Below are 20,993 nucleotides of genomic sequence, written 5' to 3'. Positions count from 1 at the left end.
GGGGCCAGAAAGACCCCCCCCCCGCTCTTAAAGAGACAGTCACTTTTTGAAACCCTCCCCTGAAAGAAGCGCAGTGTTCTTCGGTTTCGCATTTTCTTCCTTTCCCTCCCTTTGAGAGAGGAAAATAACTTGCCAACGGAAAGATCGAACGGCGCTCTTTGGAAAGCGTACGGCAAGCATTTCCCTTTGGGGCTCAGGTCTCTATGGTAGCGACGTCACAAGCCCTGCACCGAATGGCATCCGGATTCGGAAGTGACCATAGAGCCGAGACGGAAGGAGGCAGCTTCCGGCAGCGACCATTCTTTCCTCTCCCCCTCCCCTCCCATTTCCGGCCGCCGGTCCCACCGTCCCGTCACCAGGAGGCCAGGCCGCTCGCGTGGCGGTGGGCGAGCTCTGCCTCCCCTCAACTTTCCCGGGCTGCCCCCAGTCGTTGCTTCCCCGACGGCTCCTTCCTCTCTCCCGGCCGGCGCCATGGCGATGAGGCAGACCCCGCTGACGTGCTCCGGCCACACGCGGCCCGTGGTGGACCTGGCCTTCAGCGGCATCACCCCCTACGGCTACTTCCTCATCAGCGCCTGCAAGGGTGAGCCTGGAGGGGCGTCTCCTCGGCCCCCTTAGCCCCTCTGCGGGGATCGCCGCCGCTCCAGCCCTCCCGCCAGCCCCGCGGGGCTCATCCAAGGCTGATCGGGGCTTTGGCTTTGGGCATCCCCTGAGCTTACGGAGGGAGAGAGTGGGGAAGGACCTTGCAGGTCATCTAGTCCAACCCCCTGCCCAAGCGGGAGGCCCTACATCTGCCTCTGTCTTCTCGGCCTGGGCCACGTGGGGCTACACCCTAAAAGGGCTTTTTCCCAAAAGGCAACTGGACTTTTTTCCTCCACCCCTTCCTTAGCAAACGCTTCCTTTCTTCCCCGCTTCCCCAGTGGAAGAAGCTCCTTGGATGAGAAGGGAAACGTTCTCAAAGGAAGGAAGAGAAAAAAAGAATATATATGTATATGGGTGGATGCATGTATACACACACACATGCATACATACAAATAATATTGTATATAAATTTTATAGTAAGATGTGTGTGTGTGCGCGCATGCTGCCCACGCAAGTTTGTGTGTAGGTTTCTGTGTGTATATGTGTGCAGACACACACACACACATACAAACAAACCTTCGTACAAACACATTGGTAGCACATAAGGAATTGGCAGCACAAAATCCAGTTGCTTTTTGGGGGGTGAAAAACCACCTTTGGGATCATCACGGCCTGAATGATGGAGGATCCCATTAGACATATGGGGCTATATAGTCTTTATGGGGTACAGATCCGTTTAATAACCAGTGTGGGCGGCGAAGTACAGGTAAGTCCTCGACTTAGCAACAATTCATTTAGCGGCCACTCAAGGTTACAACGGCACTGAAAGTCTATGGAGATTCTCAGTCATCCAGGTCATGGTTGTCCCGAAGGGGCTTTTTTCCAAGAGGCAACTGGACTTTCTGGTTTTTCTTTGAAGACGTTTCCCTTCTCATCCGAGAAGCTTCTTTAGCTCTGACTGGTTGGTGGGGAATGGAAGGGTTTAAATTTCTTGCAGGCCACTAGTCATTTGCATTATTTTACAGAGTTGTTGAGGCCACCTGGAGGTTTATCAGTGGCCTCAGGGTCACCTGAGTAGTGCAGATAGGTGTGGAGCCTCCTTGGAACTGCTGAAAGGACTGTGTTGTAGACTGGAGATGTAGATGATGTCGTATCTCTCCCCCTCTGCTAAGAGAGGGCTGTTCAATTTTGACATAGATTTAAACCTAGATTCTTGACATAGATTCTTGAATCCCTTTTTCAAACCAGCGGTTCTCTCTGTCCAAGATATGTACTTTGTTGTCTTCAAAAGAATGGTCTGCGTCTTAAAGAGGAGTTAAAGAGGCCATCTATGTCAAAATGGATCAGCCCTCTCTCAACAGATACAGCTTCATCTCTCTGTCCCAAATAATATTTCTCTGTGGTTGCTTAGAGTTGACATCAACTTGCAGGCACATAATTAAAATATATTTCTTCTATTTGCCTATTTGCGAAAAGTGGTTGTGTGGCTATGCCATAAGGAGACATATGCAAAAAAAAAAATGACCCAAGGCAATTTTTGTAAGACTTTGTTAAACATTAGAATTCCTTATTAATCTACATGGGACTTTCTACCGCTGGTAGTCCTCGACTTACAACCGTTCATTTAGTTAATGGCACTGAAAAAAGTGACTTACGACTGGTCCACACATGTACAAACCATCGTCACATGCCCATGGTCACATGATCAAAATTCTGGTGCTTGGCAACTGGGAAATATTTCTGACCGGTTTCAGTATTCCGGAGTCACCATTGCGACCTTCCCAGACAGCTTCCAATAAGCAAAGTCAGTAGGGCAGGGGTGTCCAAACTTGGGAACTTTAAGACTTGTGGACTTTAACTCCCAGAATTCCCCAGCCAGCCATGCTGGGGAATTCTGGGAGTTAAAGTCCACAAGTCTTAAAGTTCCCAAGTTTGGACACCCCTGCAGTAGGGGAAGCCAGATTTGTTCCATGACCACACAATTCACTTAACAACTGCAGGGATTCACCTAGCAAGCGTGGCAGACAAAGGTCATAAAATCAGGGGCAACTAATTTCATTGCCTTGCTTAGTGACAGAAATTCTGGCCCCAATTGAGGTTGTTAGTCAAGAACTGCCTGGATGCTCTGTAGAGTCTTTTTGAATTTACAAATATTATACTTACAAAGAAGTAGATGCTGTTGTGATTGAGATTATCTTACTTTCCTCCCCTCCACCCCCTCTTCCCAGATGGCAAACCGATGTTTCGACAGGGTGACACAGGCGACTGGATTGGAACATTTCTTGGCCACAAGGGAGCAGTCTGGGGAGCCACGTTGAATAGCGATGCCACTAAAGCAGCCACAGCCGCTGCAGATTTTACTGCGTAAGTGAGAGTTGTTGGACATGGAAATACTTGCAGCAACTTTAAGCTTTTATCAGGTCTCAAATCATTAAGTGCAAACAATAGCTAGAAAGCTAACAATTTTGGGCAAAGGAAGCCTGTATCTGAAGCTTTCTGAAAATGCCATTGTCATTAGCTGAGGCTTTTTTTGTTTGTTTGTTTGTTTGTTTCAGCAAACTCTGGGATGGTGTTTCAGGAGATGAACTCCTCACTTTGGCTCACAAGCATATTGTCAAATCAGTGGACTTCACTCAGGTAAAAAGAAAAAAAAGTACAAATGTCTTTTTGTCTGTCTTGATTTTCAAGATTTTGACTCCGCCTTTGCTTTTCTGAAGTTGGCATATCACTAATTTTACTTTTTTTTTTTTTAACTAATAAGATTTTAAAAGGTTGGGCATCTAACCAGCTTTCTTAATAAATGACTGCTAATTTTCTCTTCTAGGACAGCAATTACTTGTTGACAGGTGGACAAGATAAATTGTTACGTATATATGATTTAAACAAGCCGGAGGCAGGTGAGGCTTTTTAAAAATTCCTATGAATCAGTAAAATGAGTACCGGAAGTTGCAAATATTTCTGTGCTAATTTGAAGGCTCAGCAAGCTGACTTTTTCCACCTGGTTTTAATATTATTTTTTAGTTGTAACTGGGCAGAATACCTGAGAGTTGGGGTTTCAAATAAACAAATAAGAAAAATGTGAATAAGGAAAACCACAGGTTCAGACAAAATGCGTGCAAAGTCTTCAGTTAGCCAAATAAAAATAAAGGAAAGGACAGAATGTTTGTGGCGATTCTCAGTCATCCAGGTCATGGCTGTCCCAAAGGTGCTTTTTCACGAGGCAACTGGACTTTTTCCTTGAAGACATTTAGCTTCTCATCCAAGAAGCTTCTCCAGTCGACAACACAGTCCTTTCAGCAGTTCCAAGAAGGCTCCACACCACTTTGCGCTATTCAGGTGACCCTGAGGACACAGGTACACCTCCAAGAGGCCTCAACGACTCTCTAAAAGGATGCAAATGACCAACTGTCTGCAAGGAATATAAATCCTTCCCTACCATCCAGTCAGAGCGGAAGAAACATCTTGGATGAGAAGTGAAACGTCTTCGAAGAAAAACAAGAAAGTCCACAGTTTCCACTTGAAAAAGTATCTTTAGGATCCTGAACTTTATTGCAAAAAAAGGAACCCTTTGAACAGCTAATTTAGTTAATGTAAATAAATTGGATTGTCTTTATTGTCATAATATCAGAGTGTGATCTTAGGACAGGAGTCCGAGGCCCCACTCAAAGGAATAGACAAGGAAAGAAATGAAAATGGCAAAAATGGCTTGTCACTTTTTGAAGTAAGAAGGGTAAATGCATATAGTCATCTAAGGAGAACTTTTTAAGCCCAAAGCTGATAAATTTGGCCCCATGAAGTTACCTCTTTTGAGAGCCAGGAGAAACGTGATATATTCTTGATCTGTTTTTTTTTTTCTTGAATCTCTCACTTTATGCATGGAAATATCCCGAAATATCCGAACATTTACTGTATGCTCTAATATACAATAATTACTTCCCTTATTTTTATTTGTTAGCCACAAATGTAGTGGGAAATACGACCTTTACTGAAATGTAAGAAAATAGGTTTTCATTTTAAATGCAAAATATTTCCTCTACTTCTCAGATCCTGAGGTGGTCAGTGGTCACACGTCTGGTATTAAAAAGGCTCTGTGGAGCAGTGATGATACGCAGATCCTTTCAGCAGATGATAAAACAGTCAGGTAAGAAATAATCACTGCCTCTTCCCTTAGTGCCATATAAGAAATGGGTGCTGGAGTTGTCTGGTTATCATCTTCACTATAAAACTACGTTTTTGAATCTGAGCATACATGCTTGGCTTTCCACACATTGGGCTTTTACCATGCGAATCAATGTCTTCCACTATAAGTAGTTCTGGACTTACGATTGGAATTGAGGCTGGAATTCTGTTCGTCAGTTGGGGTGGTTCATTTTATGCAATTGTGTCTGATTTTGGAATGGAATAGAATAGAATAGAATTCTTTATTGGCCAAGTGCAATTGGACACACAAGGAACTTGTCTTTGGTGAATATGCTTCCGGCGTACATAAGGAGAATAAAATACATTCATCAAGAATAAAAAGATCCAATACCTAGTGATAGTCAAAGTTACTAATAAGCTATCAAATCATACTAGTAAACAAATAAAACAATGTAAATTGAAAGATACAAGCAACATGGTTATAATCATAAGTGGGAAGAGATAGGTACCAGGAAGGAAGAGAATAATAATAATAATAATAATATAATAATAATAACAATAACAACAACAACAACAACAACAATAATAATAATAATAATAATAATAATAATAATAATAATAATAATAATAATAATAATAATACAGTCTTAGTAAATTATTGACAGTGTTGTGGGAATTAGTTGTTAAGCAGAGTGATGGAATTTGGGGAAAAACTCCTTGTGTCTTGTTGTTCAGGTGTGCATGCCTTATAGCGTCGTTTGGAGGGTAGAAGTTAAAATAATTTATGTTCAGGATGTGAGCAGTCTGTAGATATTTTCACAGCCCTCTTTTTGACTCATGCAATATACAGGTCCTCGATGGAAGGCAGGTTGGTAGCAATTGATTTTTCTGCAATTCTGATTATCCTCTGAAGTCTTGTCTGTCTTGTTAAGCAGACACCATGGAGACAGTTATGGAGGTGCAGATGACAGACTCAATAATTCCTCTGTAGAATAATTCCTCTTTTACGACTTTGTTGCAGCGGTTGTTCCATGAATCCATTTTATTCAATGACCGTTCTTTTCTGGAAACCAGAAAAACCCTCCAAAAGCCATGGTCATGGCAAATAGCTGTAAATATGAGCCGGTTGCCAAGCGGCCAAAAGAGGATGTGACCGGGGGGGGGGGGGGGAGACGGCATTCTGGAACTCCAGAAATGGGTCCTAAGTAGTTCTGGGCAGATGCATTGTAACTTCAAAAGGTTGCTAAGTGGTCTTTAAGCGACGGCTGCCTATACTTGATTCATTACAATTTTAATTTTTACTTGGATTCCGGTATCCCTCAGTTAGTTGTTAGCTGCGAAGTCATGTCCGACCCATCATGACCCCACGGACAACGTTCCTCCAGGCCTTCCTGTATTTTGCCATCCTCTGGAGTCCATTTAAGCTCACGCTTATTGCTTCAGTGACTCCATCCAGCCACCTCATTCTCTGTTGTCCACTTCTTCTTTTGCCCTCCATCATTCCCAGCATTAGGCTCTTCTCCAGTGAGTCCTTTCTTCTCATTAGGTGGGCTCTAAAAGTATTTGAGTTTCATTTTCAGGATCTGGCCTTCTAAAGAGCAGTCAGGGTTGATCTCCTCTCGGACTGACCAGTTGGATGGCCTTGCAGTCCAAGGGACTCACAGGAGTCTTCTCCAGCACCAGAGTTCAAAGGCTTCAATTCTTTGGCGCTCAGCCTTTCTTATGGTCCAAATTTCACAGCCTCAGAGCCAAGTGCAAAAGACTGTCGGGGTGTCAGGAAGCTTTGCATACAGTGTTTAATTTTAAGAAGCGGAGTGCTTGCACACGTTCAAGCTGGAATTTGTTTTCTTTAGAACAGCTGACCTCAGCTCTTTTCATTTTCCTTTCTTAAGTTTGGTCCCAAATTGCATTCATCTATCTAATTTTAAGAAGCAAGTCTTATCATGTTGTGGTTTTACCGGTTGGGAGACAAACAGTCCCTGATTTATTGCAGTGCTTCTCAATCTCAGGGTCTTTTAAGATGTGTGGATTTCAACTCCCGGAATTCCCAGCCAGCCACGCTTATAAGCAGAGAATTAGAGCTTTTCACAAGGGGTTGCACATTTAGTACAAATAGATCAAAAGTTACAGAAATATGGTCTACAATTGAAGAGTAAGTTCATATATTTAAACCATACGGATCTTACCAACATGGGGGATCTTAAACAAATGTTGGCCACAGTACAAGTTTGTATCATATGCCCAATTCTCTATTTATACTTTCAGAATATTCAGCTTGACAGCCAATCTTAAAATATTCATTAGGCTATCCAGTAAATGGAAAACATGTTTTTGAATTGATTGTATGAAACTTTTTGGATGTTTTTTTATTATACGAATAATTTTTTTATTATACGAATAATTGCCAATATTGTTTCCCGTATTGGAAATTGATTTCAAACGAATAACTTTCAAAAATTCATTTCCATTGTACTGGCATATGGTAAAACCTTGATTTTTATAGATTTCTGTTCAGCCGAATGGATGCAACAGACGAAACTGTAGTTCAGATTTCACTCCCCAGAACCATACCATTGGACATAAATTAAATGATAGGAGTAAAGTTGTGAAATTATACGAGCAATCTCAGAGTTTCATATGGCATAAATTATTTCAATTCCCTGATTGTGTAAATTGTGTTAGTTTAACAGGTATTCCGTCTGTCCTAATGATGTATAAAATCATATCATGGTTTGAATTGTGTTTAAGGCAGAACTTGGGATATCAGTTAAGACCAGAGGTCTTCAAACTTGACAACTTTAAGACTTGTGGACTTCAACTGCCAGAATTCTCCATCCAGCTATGCTATTGCTGGCTGGAGAATTCTGGATGTTGAAGTCCACAAGTCAAAGTTGGCAAGTTTGGGGACCCCCGGTTAAGATGATGTTTCTCAACCTTGGCTACTTGAAAAATGTGTGGACTTCAACTCCCAGAATATCTGGCTGGGAGTTGAAGTCGCCACATCCTCAAGTTGCCAAGGTTGAGAACCACTGGGTTAAGACTGCTGGGAAAGTACTGTTGATCGTTTTATTTCTTTATTAAATTTCTGTGCCGCCATCTCCCCTACAAGGTGACTCTGGGCGGGTCGTACAGGAAGTTCTCAACTTACAACCACAATTGGAACCAGAATTTCTATTGTTAAGCGAGTCGCGTCAGTTTTACAACTTTTTTTTAACCTTGGTTGTCAAGCAGATCACTGCAATTGTTAAGTTGGTCAGACAGTTGTTCAGTGAATCCAACTTCCCCAATTGACTTGGCTTGTCGGACGTTGGTTGGGAAGGTCACAGATGGAGATCACATGACCTCAGGAATCTGCAGTTGTCATAAGTCCATGCCGGTGCCTGAATTTTGGTTATGTGTTTGCGGTGATTGTGCGATGGTCATACATGTGAGGGCTGGTTGTGAGTCACTTCTGTGTTCTGGTAACTTCAAAGGCACCCTATACGAATAAAGTTGAGGACTAACTGTGATGTTGTCAGGTACTTTGGTTGATGACTCATTAAATACTAAAGCAATTAACCATTTAAGTTTTCTTGTAAGAGTTTGTTGATCTTCCATTATCAATCATATATTAGAATTACTTCCAATATACAGGATTTCCTTAGGTTAAATATGTCTTGAGTTTCTCCCTCTTTTTCCCCACGTTCAGTGGGTTCTGCGTTCATTCACACTCAAAATGGGTGAATGCGTAATTGGAATATATGTAAAAAGTTTTTCCCCCCCTCTAACAGCAATGACAATTTTAAAAAAAACCACTTGAAATGCCTGAACTATACTGTAAGTAGGTTGAGAGATTAGCATGGTAGCGAAGAGCATTTTATCCAGGAAATGTTTGCCATTGTGACGTACCGGATTGCAGTTAGGAATTAAATACATTTTACTGTTGTCTCTCCGTTTCAGACTCTGGGACAGGAATACACTGACAGAAGTGAAGGCAGTCAACGTTGCCATGTCTGTGAGTAGCATGGAATACGTGCGCGAAGGGGAGCTAATAGTCATCACCTATGGCCGGACCATTGCCTTTCACAGTGCAGAAACGTAAGCTTGTTTTTAACATGTGTGTTTCATTCATCAGGCCATACAGACAAACTGGTCAAGTGTAGACTAGCCCGTAGAGACTGTGTGCCTATCATGCCATCAGTCTAAATAATTTCTATACTTACATTAGTACATGTATTCAAACCAACTTGTTTTTGTTAAAAAAAAGAGAGAGAACATTTAGTTGGTAGCGGACAGATTTTAAAGTTTATAAATAGGATTATACCGATGAAGAACTAGGCATGTGATTATATTTCAATGACCGTCAGAGCATTTTTTTTCTTTGCTTAATTTTTTTTTGTAAAAGTTGTTTCCTGCTCTATGTAATAGCGGCACTCAACTTCCATTGTCTAGGCCACAGTGTAAAAGGAACTATTTTATCACTGCTACCTCTGGCATTTTGCTCGTGTGTGTCTGTCTGTCTGTCTGCACCTACAGGAAAATCCTCTTAAAAATGGATCTCTTTTTGCTAACAGGCACTCAGCTTTCTGATAAGTGAATTCCATTTAAATAAGAATCCCTCCTTATAGTGTTTTCTTCTTTGGCATGCTTTAGTGTTTTGTTCAGTATAGCAGTGTTTTTCAACCTTGGCAACTTGAAGATGTCTGGACTTCAACTCCCAGAATTCCCCAGCCAGCATTCGCTGGCTGGGGAATTCTGGGAGTTGAAGTCCAGACATCTTCAAGTTGCCAAGGTTGAAAAACACTGCAGTATAGGATTTTCATTTTTTAAAATAATCAGTGCTTTTTGTTTTCTCTCCATAGTTTGGAACAGATTAAATCATTTGAGGCACCTGCAACAATCAATTCTGCGTCTCTCCATCCGGAGAAAGAATGTCTAGTTGCTGGTGGTGAAGATTTTAAACTTTATAAATACGATTATAATACTGGCGAAGAATTAGGTATGTGATACATTTAAATGCACTTCAGGGCATGCTTGGATGAATTTCATGGCTGTTAAAAAAACAACAACCAACCAGCTTAACTGCTAATTGTAAAAGTTTAAACTTGAATATTTTGGGGGAGTTAGCAAAGCAGTGATAACAATCCTAACTTATAATTATCAAGTTGGTACTGTAGTCATATTTCATTCCACTGAACCTTGAATTGTGGCTTGAAATAGATGATGTTTCTCCAACTGCATGTGTTTATATGTGATTGTGTTCAAGTCACTTTTGCATCGCTCATATTGCAGACTGATATATATGCTTTATACCCTTGGCCCCATGCATCTGTGACCCACCTGGGCATAGAGGTAACGGACAATTTATTCATTAGAGTCAAATCCCATTCTTTGTATATAGGAGCTCAGGGTGGCATATATGCTGCTCCATCACCCTGTTTTTCCCTACAGCAGTAAACCCTGTAAAATCCCGTATTTTCTGGACTATAAGACACATTTTTTCTCTCCAAAAAGGGGGTGAAAATGTCTGTGCCGAAAAAGGCCTAAAAAACGGGGGTAAAAAGCCTTCAAAATGGGCCCAAAAAAGCTTTAAAAACAAATCGAAAAAAGCCTCAAAACGGGCCAAAAAAGCCCCCAAACAGGCTGAAAAAGCCTAGAAAAAGGGCTGAAAAAAGCATCGAAAATGGGTAGAAAAAAGTCTGGAAAGGGGCCAAAAAAAGCCCCCCCAAAGGGCCACAGAGGCCAAAAACCTTTTTTTGTTTGTTTGTTTTCCTCTTCTAAATTTAGGTGAGTCTTATAATCCGAAAAATACAATAGGTTGGGCTGAGTGAGAATGACTGGCCCATATTTCCTCAAGAGGAAGCCATGGTGGCCGAGGGTGAACTTCAACTTGGGTCTTCCTGCTCCTAGTCCCACACCTTAACCCACTACACTATACTGGCTGCTTAGATCAGGGAGGCATTAATACTGAATCTTGAGTTCCTCACCCTTGCAGTATTCCCTCTAGGAAAGGGATGTCAAACTCGGTTTCATTGAGGGACGCATCAGGGTTGTGTTTGACCTCGGGGGGGGGGAGGCATGGCCAGGGTGCACATCATCACTCGAGTCGGGGGCGCCTGTGGCAGCCCAAGAGCTCTGCCAGCGAAAATGAGCTCCAGAGCTCCGTTTTCGGCTGCCACGGCTTCCTGCTACCCTCTATCAGTGAAAATGGAGCTCTGTTTTCACTGTCAGAAGGTTGCAGGAGGCCATGGCAGCAGGAAACGGAGCTCTGGAGCCTGTTTTCACTGGCAAAAGCACCGGGGCTGCTCCTTCACTATTTCCAGGACAGCCCCACGGGCCAGATCTAAGTACCCCACGGGCTGCATCCAGTCCCCGGGCCTTGAGTTTGACACCCCTGCTCCAGGAATTTCTGAGTTAATGTTCCTGAACAAAGATAGAAATAATGTTGAGTGTGAACTGATGTAGCTTTTGTCTTCATTTTTAAAAATAATAAAAGTATTGCTGCAATACCCCCAAATCTCATCTTTTTTCTGGTGGCAAGTTTACATCCAGGCCATCAGAGGGCCCTTCTGTTAACATCCAGTGTTTTTCTAAAATGTGAGCCCTCCTTAATGTTGCTCCACAAGAGAAGGCAGAATTTTTTACTTGAAGCCCCATTGCAGGGCAAATCTCTCTCTCTCGTTTCCTTAAAAGCTTGAGCTGAATCAGTTTGCATCCCTCCCTCCCTCCCTTCCCTTATTGACGCATTACAATTTCTTTGCAGAATCTTACAAGGGGCACTTTGGACCGATTCACTGTGTCAGATTTAGCCCAGATGGAGAGTTGTATGCTAGTGGCTCGGAGGACGGAACGCTGAGGCTGTGGCAGACGACAGTCGGGAAAACATATGGTCTCTGGAAATGTGTGATTCCTGGTAAGAAGTGTCTTTTCTATTGGGACTCAGGCATTCTTGCTAACTTGTTTTGTTCTCTGATTTACGAGATAATTGCTACAGAATTCTACTGCAGCGGAGGCAGTCTTGCGACTTAACAAACCATTCATTCGGTGGCCGTTTGAAGTTTGGTTGTGAAAAAAAGTAACGCAACTGTTGGCAAATACTTGCCCTTAACAGTCATATGATCAAAATTTGGGTGCTTGGCCACTGGCACGTATTTATCACAGCTGCAGCATCCAGCTACAAGGGACACCTGGTTGCCAGTTGCAACCTTCCCAGTTGGCTTTTGATAAGCAAGAGTCAATGAGGGAAGCCTGATTCGCTTAATGGCCGTGCGGTTCAATTGATGACAGTGGCAAAAAAAAGGTTATAAAATGCGGCAGGACACCCTTAACCAACTGCCTCACTCGGCAACTGAAGTTCTGGTCCCAAATGTGGCCATAAGTCAAGAATTACATGCATTTCTTTTGGCTTTGCTGCTCATTAATTCACTGGCACCTGATCAGATTGTATATGGGGGAAAGACTGGGCAGCGCATTTTGATTAAAACTTGCCATCAAAATGCTAATCCTGTATTGTACCACTTCTTCTGCCCCCGTTGGAGTTAATGATGCTCCATATGAAAGAAACAACCTAATACAGGGGTCTGCAACCTTAAACACTCAAAAGAACCACAAAGGTCCTAACTAGAAGCCCCCTGTTCAATTCTGGAGCCGACCAGAAGCCCGGTTCCCCCACCAGAGCCTCCTCCTAGCATGGCATCCTTTCCCCCCTACCTGTCCTAACCAAAAGCTCTATCAATTGTGGAGCTGACGGGCAACAGGGAGCCGCAGCAGAGGGATGAAATTGCCACATGTGGCTCCAGAGCCGCAGGTTGCCAACCCCTGACCTAATATCATCCTTTGAGAAAAGGCTAGGTAGACGTTTTCCTTCAGGCATCAGGGATGGGGTAGATTGAAGGCTATTGAGGAGGTAGAGCTCTCTCCCACTAACTGCCATGATCTCCTGAAATGGAACTCTTGCTTTTCTAAGGCCAGTAAATTGTAGCTGATTCATGATACATATCTACGTAAGAGAGAGTACCGTAGATAGATCTTCCTCAGCTTAAACCAGACACCCTTATCTGGAGGAAAATCATATCAAACAGCCCTGGAAAATGTTTTGTGCCTAGCGGAATGCTGCCTGTTTTGTAAATGTTTATGCAAGTGACAAGTTGAATGATGTAAAATGATGGCTTTGTGCTTTCTAATTCTCTTTCTCCAGAAGAAGAAGGCGGAGAGCTGGCTAAGGCTAAAGTCAACCTTCCAGGAACTGCAGAAGAAGAATTAGGTAATGATCGAATAGCAGAATCTAACCACAATCAGAGGTTGACCTTTTGGTGTGTAGGTGTCAGGTTTCCGAAAGATGCTCTAATTGATTCATGAGCCTTGGGCCAAGTTTCAAAAGAAAACCAGTCATTTATTAGGAGCACCATTTTGGCAATACCTATTGCAGTCATAACTAAGCCTCATTTGAATTATAGATGAACTTTACCCCTGTTCCTTCCCTCCCCTCACTCTGTGTCATAAATCACATTCTCCAACGAGATGCACCCCTCAGAAGCCCGTTGTAGTAATCTGAGATCCGACTCTAGCTGAAAGTATGCATGGAATGCCCTCCCCCTTTCCTCACCATGGCAACTTTATGAGTTGACATTCGGCTCCCCTCACTTTCCAAAAGTGACCTATGCGAAGCAAAAACAATTTGAGTACAGGTATAGGATTTAAGTCTCCCCCCCTCCCCCCCTCCCCAGGCTTGTTTGGATTTTCTTCATGGAATTTTGCTATAAGGCGATCAGCCTGGATATTTCTAATGTAGCAAGTTAGGACTGAAGAGGGTATAAGAGATCCAATATGAATCACATTAAACGGTGTTTCCCAAACTTGGCAACTTTAAGATGGGTGGACTCATACTCCCAGAATTCTCCTGGCAGTTAAAAGCCCAGCCTATGAAAACTGAGGATACACTATGAAACTGTGGTTATTTCCTATCTCGTTTACATCAAAATGTTTTCATAGAGGTAGTCCTCTGTTTACAACAGTTTGTTTAGTGACCGTTCAAAGCTACAATGGTACTGAAAAAAAGTGATTTACAACTATTTTTTTTTTAGTTATGACCTTTCCAGCATCCCCTGATCAAAGTTCAGATGCTTGGCAACTGGTTCCTATTTTATGACTACTAATGTGTTCCAAGGTCGTAGGATCCGCTTTTGTGATCTTCCGACAAGCAGTGGGATAGCCAGGTTCACTTAACAACGAGGTTACTAACTTACCAACTACAGTGATTCACTTAACTGAGGCCAGAAATGTTGTAAAATGGGGCAGAATTTACTTAACTGTCTTACTTAACGACAGAAATATTGTGGCTCATTGTGGTCGTATGTCGAGGACTAATTGTAGCACCAATATTTTAACTGGCCTTATATATATATATGTTGTATTTGTGCTGATAAATAAATAAAGGGAGACTAGTATAGATCTATTTCAAGTTATTTAGCACAAATACAACACAAACGTAGCAAAGGCAACATTAAAAATAAAAATATGGTTTTCTGCCTGGATGGTCTTCTGTAATGAGCCGAAGGACAGAAAGGGGGAGTAGTGAGCCCCCTCCCATATTTGGGCATACCAGGGGTTGTAACACAAATATATAGATATGGAGTCATATATCTATCTCACAATGTGAGGAAGCATCTGGAAGATAATTGTTTCTTGTTCTTGGGCTGGACCAGGGTAGTGTTGGTTGGAAGATCACAAGAGTGACATTCACATTAGCCACATGGCTTAAAAGGCCATGGGATGCGGTGGCTCAGTGGCTAAGACGCTGAGCTTGTTGATCAGAAAGGTTGGCAGTTCTGTGGTTTGAATCCCTAGCACCGTGTAACGGAGTGAGCTCCCGCTACTTCTCCCAGCTTCTGCCAATCTAGCAGTTCGAAAGCACGTAAAAAATGCAAGTAGAAAAATAGGAACCACTTTTGTGGTGGGAAGGTAACAGCGTTCTGTGCACCTTCGGCATTTAGTCATGCTAGCCACATGACCACGGAGACATCTTTGGACAGCGCTGGCTCTTCAGCTTTTAAATGGAGATGAGCACTGCCTCTTAGGAGTCAGGAACAGCTAGCACATATGTGCGAGGGGAACCTTTCCCTTTTTAAAAGGCCAACTGTGACCGGACGCTACTTTCAGGAGCAAACTGGAATAGATATGGAGTTATGGTGAAATGCAGGCCTAGCAATACATATTTTTTTTAAATTAACCTCTGCTAAACATTAACGGAGGTTTTTTTTTTTTCTTGTTTCTTCCCTTATGCTCAACTCAGCAGAAGATCTTGGCTCTGAAAACACAGATTCCATCTATAGCACACCTCCTGAAGTTAAGGCTTGAGCATCATGGCCGTTAAGGACAACACACACGAACTCATTGAGATTCGATCCTGAAAAGAAAAAATGGAAAAACAAAGAAAAATAACAGCAGTCATATGCAACAGCCTCTCCTGAGGGATGGAGTGGGGGTGCAGAGTGAATCGAAGGCAAATAGAGAGGCAGTAATTGATGAGAATGCATAGGAACAGGTTGTCAAGAAAGATGAGACAAAAAAAGTAACGGTTTGGCTGTCTTTTAAGCGTCATTTTGCCTTTTGTTAAGTCTGAACACAACCAGGCGCCGAGATCCTGTTTTTTTTCTCCAGTGTTAAAGATTAAGTCATTGTAGTGTTTTATTATTGAGGAGAAATGTAACGGTATCTTGGTTAGAGTATGTTCTCTGAAAGTGGGGAAGGGGATGACGACAAAAGGCAGGGGGGTCATTTGGTTAAATAAAATATTTGTGGTTTAGGGTTTTTTTGCCCTCCCACTTTTATTGTACACTGCTTCTGTTTCCAAATCATCTAAATAAAACGCTCCTACAATGGCACTCCTAGAAAATGTTAGAAAGCATACCAGGTTAATTCATCTGTTTCTGAACAGTACTGAATAGCCTGGGGCTTTGAATTTAAAAAAAAAGGGGGGGATGTAATATTTGGGGGTGTCTTTTGCATGATAGGTGACTGAATGCCATGCTGCTTGAAGCTTGTACGTTCTTCTCCAGTAAAACTTCATAATTCAAATCTTATCTCTAAAAAGATAACATGTGAAGGAGCATCCCTGTCAAAATTGTTCATATACTATCTGAATTTACACTATGTCAAAACATACCTACTTATCCCTTGTATTTCTTCTGGACTTCTTTTAAACGGAAGCAACTAAGTATTTCTATATGATTTTTAATGTGTTGTTTCCCCCAAAAACGAACTGTATGTATACATCGAATAATTCATATGCTGCATAGGAATAAAATGGTGGTTTAAAGAGTCATCTGCATTAACTAGAGACTAAATATAAGACGTTTGACGTTTAGAAATAGCAGCATGTGTTCAGAACACATTATAGCCAACATAAAAGGAATACAAGCTCATTACTTTAGCCTTGCCCATCCTCCTCCTCTTAAGTTCTCCATTGATTTGCCGTAAATGGTCTTAACGCTCATATACCTGATCTGAACGATGGAGTTAGCACATCTGGCAGGTTCAATGTTGAAAAAGATTTTAACAAGAGCGTTCTGCAGTGCAAGGGGAGTTAGGAATTAAAATGACCTCTTGTGACACACTGATTCTATATGGATGTAGTAAGATACCCGAAATATTAATGCAGTTATGATGGATTGGTTAGAAAGAACGCTCTCCATCTTTAGTGGAAAAGAATGTGAAAAAGATGAAAACGTGGCCCCTGAATCTAGTTACATAGGACCACGCATTTAGGAATATGGACTTTAGGAGAAATAATAACATTACTGCATTTTGAATACAGATTACAAAACCAAATAATACAGGAAGAATAACTGTAGCCTAGCCTTCGATACTGGGTTGTTGGTTTTTTTTTGCAGATGGGACTTTTTTTAGTGAGAGTGTTAACTATCCTTGTACTCAAACAAAATTTGAATGAATCAGGTGATTTTAGAGTACCAGCTCTGTTGGTTGCTTATAAACGCAGTAATTCCCCCACCCCTGTATCTTGGTGCTCCATCTTTTTTTGCATTGGTTTCTGGCAGACATTTTTGCTTGAACCCTCCACCCATACGCAAGTACCGTATTTTTGGGGAGCATAAGATGCACGCTTTTCCCTCAAAAAAGGCTGAAAATCTGGGTGCATCTTATACACTCCGTCATGTGGCGCTAGGGATTCGAAGTGCTGAACTGCCGACCTTTCTGATCGACAAGCTCAATGTTTTAGCCACTGAGCCACCGCGTTCCTGATGGAGGGTTATGGAGTGTTACTAATCCTTGTGTGCAATTCAAACTATTTTGCAAAGAAAGATGAGGGATGATACTGTAAACTGAAGACATCCTGTAATCACTTGGCACCTTCCAAAATAAGCAGCTCCCCTTGTGGCTTCCTTCACTCAATTACCTGTGCCACGTTTATACGCCACGAAGGTTTTGAAAAGCTGGGATGTAAGCGGATTCCAAGCAAATATCATTTGCCATCAGGTAGAACCCAAGGACACCTCCAGGGAGGGTCAGCACCTTTTTATTATGAAACTTGAAGGAAGGAGGGCTTTCCGAAGCAATTATATTTACTACCAGAAGAAAACCTTGTGACCTCAAGAACGGCGGCCAGTGCTAGTGGCACAGCTTTAAAAACAATTGAAAATCTGGTTCGTAATGCTTCCGTACGGAGAAAATGACAGCTCTCTGGGCCCCCGCCTAAAATTTTTGTTAAGGCGAGAGGCCGCTTTGTCAAAAACCCAGTAAATTCTGAATTGCTCTTTAGCTTTCTTGCCAGAATCCAAATGTGTTTACCCCAAAATAAGACAAGGTCTTATTTTCTTTTGAGCCCCGAAATAAGCGCTTGGCCTTATTTTCGGGAAGGTCTTATTATTTTCGAGGTTCAGGAGGCGGCGAGCGTGGTCACCTCATGGCTGCTGCTGTGTTGCAATATTTTCAGGGGAGGGCTTATTTTCGGGGAGGGCTTATTTTAGCCCGATGCACTCATAAGTCCGATTGGGCTTATTATCTGGGGAGGTCTTATTTTGGGGGAAATAAAGTACTTTTTCTCTGAGAAGGTAAGATGATGGACTTGTTCCCCTCATTTTATCCCTGGTGAGATAGGCCTACTTTATTGGCTGGAAGGGGGGGGGGGGGGGAAGCAAGGCCTACATTAAGCCCCTTAAACTCCATGACTGTGGAGATCAACAAGGGCTGCATTTCGACCTGTGATAACTTGTACACCGAGAGGCTGCACATTGTCCAGTCTGCAATGTTGATTTATCTGGGTGATGTAACTGTAAATCATTAATGAAGACGGAGGACTGTTCGTAAAATCAAGGCAGCTCAATCACTGCAGTACTAATAGGGGCCGTTGCAATCGATGAGCCCAAAAACAGTGTGCGCGCATCAATCGCAACAATGGGCCATTTTATCTTTGCAATCCCCACTTTTCCTGGGCAATGAATGAATACGAGTTTATATTAAGCATACCACAGACAGGGCCATGCATGCATTTTTAAAAATAATAATAGCTACAATAAACAACAACAATAATAGAAGCAGTGGCATGGCAAAGTAGCAACAATGGTGCATTGGAAGATCTGCAAGAAATGTCATTTGCCTGTAATGAAGAACAGAAAAAGTCATAGAAAATGAAGAAGTTAAATTGCTCTTGGACTTCCGAATTCAGGTAGACAGGCACTTGCCACATAACACCCCAGGGACTTAACAGTTATCGCTAAGAAAGACAAAAATGTCTGGATAGTGGATATGGAGACAGCGGAATAGGACAGAAAGAACTGGAGAAGATAACAAAATACAAAGACCTACAAATAGAAATAGAACGACTATGGCAAAGGCAAGCAAGGGTGGTACCAAGAGTAATAGGCTCCTTGGGTGGAATCCCAAAACAACTAGAGCACCACTTGAACACCATAGGCATTGACAGATTTGCTATCAGTCAATTGCTGAAGGCAGCTTTACTTGGAACAGCTTCCATCCTGCGACCATAGCTGTAAAACCATCAAACATCCGGATTTGCCTATTACAGGTCCTGGGTAAGGACTCGATAGGTAGACCAAAATGCCAAACCCAGTCTGAACATCTGGCTGGCTGTTCAAATAATAATAATGATGATGATGATGATGATTATAATAATGATGATGATAATAATAATTGGAAAAAATCATGAAATACCATGATCTGGCCATCGAAACAACCTGATTATGGATGAAACATGTAACAGTGATACCCATTGTCATCGGGGCACTTGGTACCAGGTCCAAGAATTTTATAAGATACATCAACAAATTGCAGCTTCCTGCCATAACACCAGCGGAACTGCAAAAAAAATGTACTACTCGGAACATCATATATTTCAAGAAGATACTTGGTTGATACCTAGGATGCTGGCAGCAACTCGTATCAACCATTAGCGCCAGTCAATAATATTTGTGATACATTTTTTAATGTTGTTCAGTTGGCTGAGTTTCATGTTTAATGAATAAAGTATATAATTATATATAATGAATACAATATATCATAATTTTACGTGTGTGGTGTGTGTGTGTGTGTGTGTGTGTGTTGTGTAGATTTTCACGGGTGTAGGTATGGTGGTCTTGTTGTATTCGGGTCTTTTCCCATGTAAGATTGACATGAATTGACAATCTTACATGGCAAAAGACCCGAATACAACAAGACCAGCATACATACATACATACATACATACATACATACATACATACATACATACAAAATATGTGCGACACATTTTAAAATATTCAGTTGACTGAGTTTTACGTTTAATGAATAAAATAATAATAATAATAACAACAACAATAAAAATAGACAATAGACAATGAACATCTGGCTGGCTGTGTGATGATGCAAAATCATAAAATATTGCCACCCGACCATCGAAACTATGCAATTATGGATGAAACATGTAACAGTGATACCCATTGTCATCAGGGCACTTGGTACCAGGTCCAAGAATTTTACAAAACACATCAAGAAATTGCAGTTTCCTGCAATAACACCAGAGGAACTGCAAAAAAAACCTGCGCCCCTATCAACCATTAGTGCCAGTCAATGATATTTGTGACAACATTTTTAAATGTTCAGTTGATTTGAGTTTCATGTTTGGTGAATAAAAGATACTACTACTACTACTACTACTACTACTACTACTACTACTACTACTACTACTACTACTACTACTACTACTACTACTACTACTACTACTCCCACCAACAACATGAACGATAATATTATTAATAATAAGCCCTTCTCCTTTTCTTTGCTCACTACCCGATGCGGGGACCTTCTTTGCCTTTGTAACCTGCAGAATCGCGGGGCCTGCTTTCTTTGCAGTTTTTCAAGCCATCGCCCGCCGAGTGCAGCTAATCCGATTCGACTTTCTCCGTCCCGGGGGCCCCTCCTGGAGGGGAGACGGCAGAAAGAGGAGGAAGAGGAGGAGGAAAACGGGGAGTGGGGGAAGGAAAGGGCGTAACCAGGAAGCGCCGTGGAAGCGCCTTGCCCTGGAAGAGCATCGACTTTCGCTTCTCCGCCGACCATGGCTGCTAGCAACCGGGGCATGGAGTTAGGTAAGCCGGGCCGCAGCGTGCAAGCTCAGGGCGCATCTGGGCGAAGGGCGGTGGACGGAACAAGGCGGGCTGGGCTGGGGGTGGGTGGGAAAGGAAGGGGGCGCTTTGAACTTGGAGGTTTTCCCAGGCTCCAGATGTGCCAGAGAGGTTTTTCTCCCTTCTGCTGGTCGAGCGCGATGCCGCGTTGGGGAGATGAACCCAGGCCTCTGAAAACGTCTGAAATGCACGATTTTAATTTAATTACTCTTAATCATCAGGTGGCAATGCATTCCTTCTATGGGGCCCATAGGTTTAGCCCAAACCTGGGTTACTATTCCCAGGAAGGGAACTGAGCGATGAAAACCTACCAGTTAAGTTGTTGGGTCAAATAAAGGAGCAGTTCCTTTATGTCTATTGGAGATGGTCAGTTATCCAAGGCCCAAAGATCCTTTTCCAAAAGGCCACTGGACTTTTTTTCCTTTGTTTTTCTTCTTTTCTTTGAAAATGTTTCACTCCCCCTCCAAGAAGCTTCTTTGGTTCTGAAAAAGTGAAGCTTCTTGGATTCGCCTGTAGAGATTCTCAGCCATTCAGGTCATGGTTGTCCCAAAGGTGCTTTTTCAGGAAGCCACTGGATTTTCTTGTTTTTTCTTCTTTTGAAGACCTTCCGCTTCTCATCCAAGAAGCTTCTTCAGCTCTGACAGGATAGTGGGGAAG

The 20,993-nt window shown here is 42.3% G+C and overlaps 2 protein-coding genes across 3 annotated transcripts in view; both read left to right on the top strand.

Moving 5' to 3' along the window:
- The first annotated feature begins 302 nt into the window (after positions 1–302).
- On the top strand, positions 303–16,024 carry STRAP (serine/threonine kinase receptor associated protein). 2 transcript variants are annotated; one of them, XM_081958229.1, is made up of 10 exons: positions 303–583; positions 2,811–2,946; positions 3,138–3,219; positions 3,407–3,479; positions 4,627–4,723; positions 8,662–8,799; positions 9,564–9,700; positions 11,465–11,614; positions 12,899–12,964; positions 14,993–16,024. In XM_081958229.1, the coding sequence occupies exons 1-10, from the start codon at positions 472–474 to the stop codon at positions 15,055–15,057; spliced, it is 1,056 nt and encodes a 351-aa protein (XP_081814355.1). In that variant the 5' UTR covers positions 303–471; the 3' UTR covers positions 15,058–16,024. The 2 variants fall into 2 exon arrangements, with proteins under 2 accessions (XP_081814355.1, XP_081814356.1); XM_081958230.1 differs by having other exon boundaries at positions 304–583; positions 14,996–16,024.
- A 3,533-nt stretch (positions 16,025–19,557) lies between these two features.
- DERA (deoxyribose-phosphate aldolase) overlaps positions 19,558–20,993 on the top strand; it is a 48,022-nt gene continuing 46,586 nt past the window's right edge. Inside the window, exon 1 of the mRNA XM_081956923.1 lies at positions 19,558–20,300. Within this exon, the coding sequence (XP_081813049.1) occupies positions 20,270–20,300 (31 nt within the window). The 5' untranslated portion in view covers positions 19,558–20,269. The remainder of the gene's footprint in view (positions 20,301–20,993) is intronic.

This window comes from Natrix helvetica (genome assembly GCF_964273705.1).
Source record: "Natrix helvetica genome assembly, chromosome: 6".
NCBI classification, from domain to species: Eukaryota; Metazoa; Chordata; class Lepidosauria; order Squamata; family Natricidae; genus Natrix; species Natrix helvetica.
This window is presented reverse-complemented; position numbering and strand designations above follow the sequence as displayed.